The sequence below is a fragment of the Suricata suricatta genome, unplaced genomic scaffold (genome assembly GCF_006229205.1).
Source record: "Suricata suricatta isolate VVHF042 unplaced genomic scaffold, meerkat_22Aug2017_6uvM2_HiC HiC_scaffold_4111, whole genome shotgun sequence".
Taxonomy (NCBI): domain Eukaryota; kingdom Metazoa; phylum Chordata; class Mammalia; order Carnivora; family Herpestidae; genus Suricata; species Suricata suricatta.
This window is the reverse complement of record NW_021888336.1, coordinates 1-1,436: the sequence shown is the minus strand read 5'-3', so window position 1 is coordinate 1,436 and position 1,436 is coordinate 1. Positions and strand designations below refer to the sequence as shown.

The window sequence follows — 1,436 nt, the reverse complement described above, 5'->3', positions numbered from 1 at the left end:
CGGTGCTCCTTCTGGAGGCGCAGCATCCTCTTGATGTTGGAGTCATCGTAAGGCATGGCGCCACAGACCATGACGTAGAGGATCACGCCCAGGCTCCAGATGTCGCACACCTTGGGCTGGTAGGGGACGGCCTCCAGCACCTCGGGTGCTGCGTAAGCCGCTGACCCGCAGAAGGTCTTGCTCAGGGTCAGCCGCCCACTGCCATCCCTCAGGCAGCACTTGGAGAAGCCGAAGTCCGAGAGCTTGATGTTGAAGCTCTCGTCGAGGAGGACGTTCTCCAACTTGAGATCGCGGTGGACGACGTTCAGGTCGTGGCAGTACTTGACGGCTGAGGAGAGCTGGTGGAACTTGTCGCGGGCCTCGTCCTCGGGCAGGGCTCCCCGGGTTTGGATGAACTGGAGGAGGTCGCCCCGGACCGCGAGCTCCATGACGATGTAGACCCTGCCGTCTGATGTTTCAAAGATCTCGTAAGTCTTGACGATGGAGCGGTGGTTCAGCCTGGGCAGAATCTCGATCTCCCGGGGAAGGAATTTCCCCAGGAAGTCCGTGGGGGCTTTCCTGCGGTCTATGATCTTGACTGCCACGTTGAGCTTGAGGCCCTCCGAGTAGGCAGATTTAACTTTTGCATATGAGCCCTCGCCCAGAGTGAGGCCCATGGTGTAACCTTTCATCCTTAAGACCGCGGCATCGTCCATGGTGCCAGGTGTGGCTGGCGCCTCTGCGCTGCGCTCTGTTATCCCTTCCTCAGTTGAGCTGGCGGGCTCAGTGACACCGTGCGGAGGACTGTGGCGGGGTGGGCCCGGACTTGGAGAGGTGAAACGCCTGGCATTGTCTCTGCGTGAGTGACCTCAGCATGTGAAATCATAAAGCCAGGCTGCAGGGAGTGGGGACTGAACTGGGGGAAACGGGGCCCCTGCCACCCTGGAAGCCAGGGCTGGCCCAGCAGGAGCGCCCATTTCCCACCCACTGGATAGAAGGCAGCACCCAGGGCTGCAGTAAGCCTTTCCCCTCCTCCTCCTCTTCGCTGTGGCCTCCTGGTCATGAGTCAGGCCCAAGGGATGGCCACCCAGGCCAAGCCAGAGTGCCAGCCCCGTGCCCATTTCCCTCTGGCTGTAGGGTCCGACACTGCATTGGTCCATGCCTCACTTGGGCCGATTTCCTGTAGCTTCTTGGGGGTAGGAGGAACACCCTGTCTAGGGCTGGAGTCCTTGGAATCGGTGGCCCCTCGGAGGGCTGGCTCTGGTCTGGCCATGCTGGCGTTCGTTCCCAGCCATGTGAAGGAGAGCAGCTCCTGTTTCGGGTAGAAGCTGGGGAGAAGAGTGCTCCTGTGGCGAACAGGGCACGTGTTGGGGGTGGGAGGCAGGTGCAGCTCCTGGCTCCACACTGACAAATGCATGTCCCAAGGGCAGGGGCCTACCTGGAGGATGGGCCGGGCC

General features: G+C 61.5%; 1 protein-coding gene across 1 annotated transcript; it reads right to left on the bottom strand.

Annotated features, from left to right (window-relative positions):
* Positions 1 to 6: 6 nt before the first annotated feature.
* Positions 7 to 1,005, bottom strand: LOC115285108 (testis-specific serine/threonine-protein kinase 1-like; the record flags this gene model as incomplete). Its single annotated transcript, XM_029931489.1, has 1 exon — positions 7 to 1,005. A coding segment is annotated over exon 1 (689 nt), but the record flags the coding sequence as incomplete, so codon positions are not given.
* Positions 1,006 to 1,436: the final 431 nt, after the last annotated feature.